Below are 1,587 nucleotides of genomic sequence, written 5' to 3' on the forward strand. Positions count from 1 at the left end.
GGCCAGGGGTCTTGGGGACTGGGGGGGGCCGGGGGGCCAGGCCTCACCCGTCCACAGCGCCAGCCCCAGCACGGTCTGGTCCCTGGAGTCCTTGAGGCTGAAGTCCGGGATGATCTGCAGCGAGCCGACGGCGTGGAGGGCGTTGGCTGGAGCACAAGAACAGAGCCGGGCTCAGGGCGCCGCCGTCGGGGCTTCCCCAAATCTTCTGACGTGTCTCGGGGCAGGGACGGGCCGGAGGCCACGGAGGAGTCCACGGCGACGCGGCTCACGCCGGCAGCCCGGCAGGCAGGCGCACGCCTATCGCACACGCTCGCTCGGGTGCCCCCCCGACGCCAACAGACGCGTCTCTCGAACCCCAGACCCTGGGCCAGAGGCTGTCCAGGAGGCCAAGGCAGGACGAGAAGGCCGTGGAATGGCCCTTTGGGGACTCCCAGGAAGCTCCGGTGCAGGCAGCCCCCAGACAGAGAAAGCTAAGACCGGCCCCTTCCCCGGGGGGAGCGGCACCGCCTCCCGGACCGAGGGTGAAGGCCCGGCCTGCTCCGGGGGGAGCATCGCGGGGGGAGGGGGGGCGCCCAGGGGGGCCCCAGCCGCTGCCTCACCTTTCTGCTCCAGGATGACAGACACGACGTCGGCGTGGTTGGCCGCGATGGCCATGTGCAGGGGGGTCTGCAGGGAGACGCCGTCGGCCGGCGCCTCATGGGTCTGGAGGTTGGGGTTGGCGCCCTGCTGCAGGAGCTCGGCCGTCAGGGTGGACAGGCCGTGCCGGCAGGCCGTGTGCAGCGGGGTCTCTCCCTAAACAGACACGAGGCGTCGTGAGGCCCCACCAAAGCCACGCGGGGGGCGCCCCGTCCACACTCCCGGCACTCGGCCCCTCCGTCTCCCCCCACCCCGATGACGCCCCGAGCCATCGGCCGAGTCTCTCCCCAGCCGGACGCTCGGACGTGCCTGTGTCGTCCACACGGGCCCCAGGGATCGGGCCCGGCCTGGGGAGCCCCGGCTCCCTCCACGGCGCTGCCCGGCCCGGCGCTAAAGCCTCGTACAAAGCATGACGCCAAGCCCGGAGCTCTGGGGTCAGTGTGTGCCGGTCAGCTCGGCGGGAGGTCTCCAGGGGCCTCCTCGGCCTGCCCACACTAGAAGGCCGAGCCCTGATTGGCTGGAGCTCCCCGAGCCTGGACACCACCAGGGAGGTCCCCCGGGGGGGAGGGGGAGAGAGGAGCCCAGGCCAGCCTCGGACACTTCCTAGCTGTGTGACCCTGGGCCAGTCACTCCACCTCTGCGTGCCTCGAGGACCAAAACAGCCCTTCCCTGGCCGGGTCGTCGTCTGTAAAGCCCTCAGCCCGGTGCCCTTCGGCACCCCCCCGGCCACCGGGCACTCACCCATCGGTTCCTGTGATTCACGGGGGCTCCGCTGGCCGCCAAGAAGAGGGCCGCCGCCTCGTTGCCCGCTCCAGCTGCCCTCTGGAGTAAGCAGTTCCCTGCGGGAGGACGAAGGTGCACATGGGGGCGCCGGTGCCAGCCGCGGGCCGGGGGACCCCGCGCCGCCCTGCGTCCCGGGAGCGCGGGGCGAGCGGGGGCCGGGCTGACCCT

The 1,587-nt window shown here is 72.5% G+C and overlaps 1 protein-coding gene across 1 annotated transcript; it reads right to left on the minus strand.

Moving 5' to 3' along the window:
- Nucleotides 1-47: 47 nt before the first annotated feature.
- LOC123256709 (rabankyrin-5-like) lies at nt 48-1,475 on the minus strand (the record flags this gene model as incomplete). Its single annotated transcript, XM_044685281.1, has 3 exons — nt 48-146; nt 600-792; nt 1,378-1,475. Coding segments are annotated over 3 exons (390 nt in total), but the record flags the coding sequence as incomplete, so codon positions are not given.
- Between the last annotated feature and the right edge of the window lie 112 nt (nt 1,476-1,587).

The sequence above is a fragment of the Gracilinanus agilis genome, unplaced genomic scaffold (genome assembly GCF_016433145.1).
Source record: "Gracilinanus agilis isolate LMUSP501 unplaced genomic scaffold, AgileGrace unplaced_scaffold925, whole genome shotgun sequence".
Classification (NCBI taxonomy): domain Eukaryota; kingdom Metazoa; phylum Chordata; class Mammalia; order Didelphimorphia; family Didelphidae; genus Gracilinanus; species Gracilinanus agilis.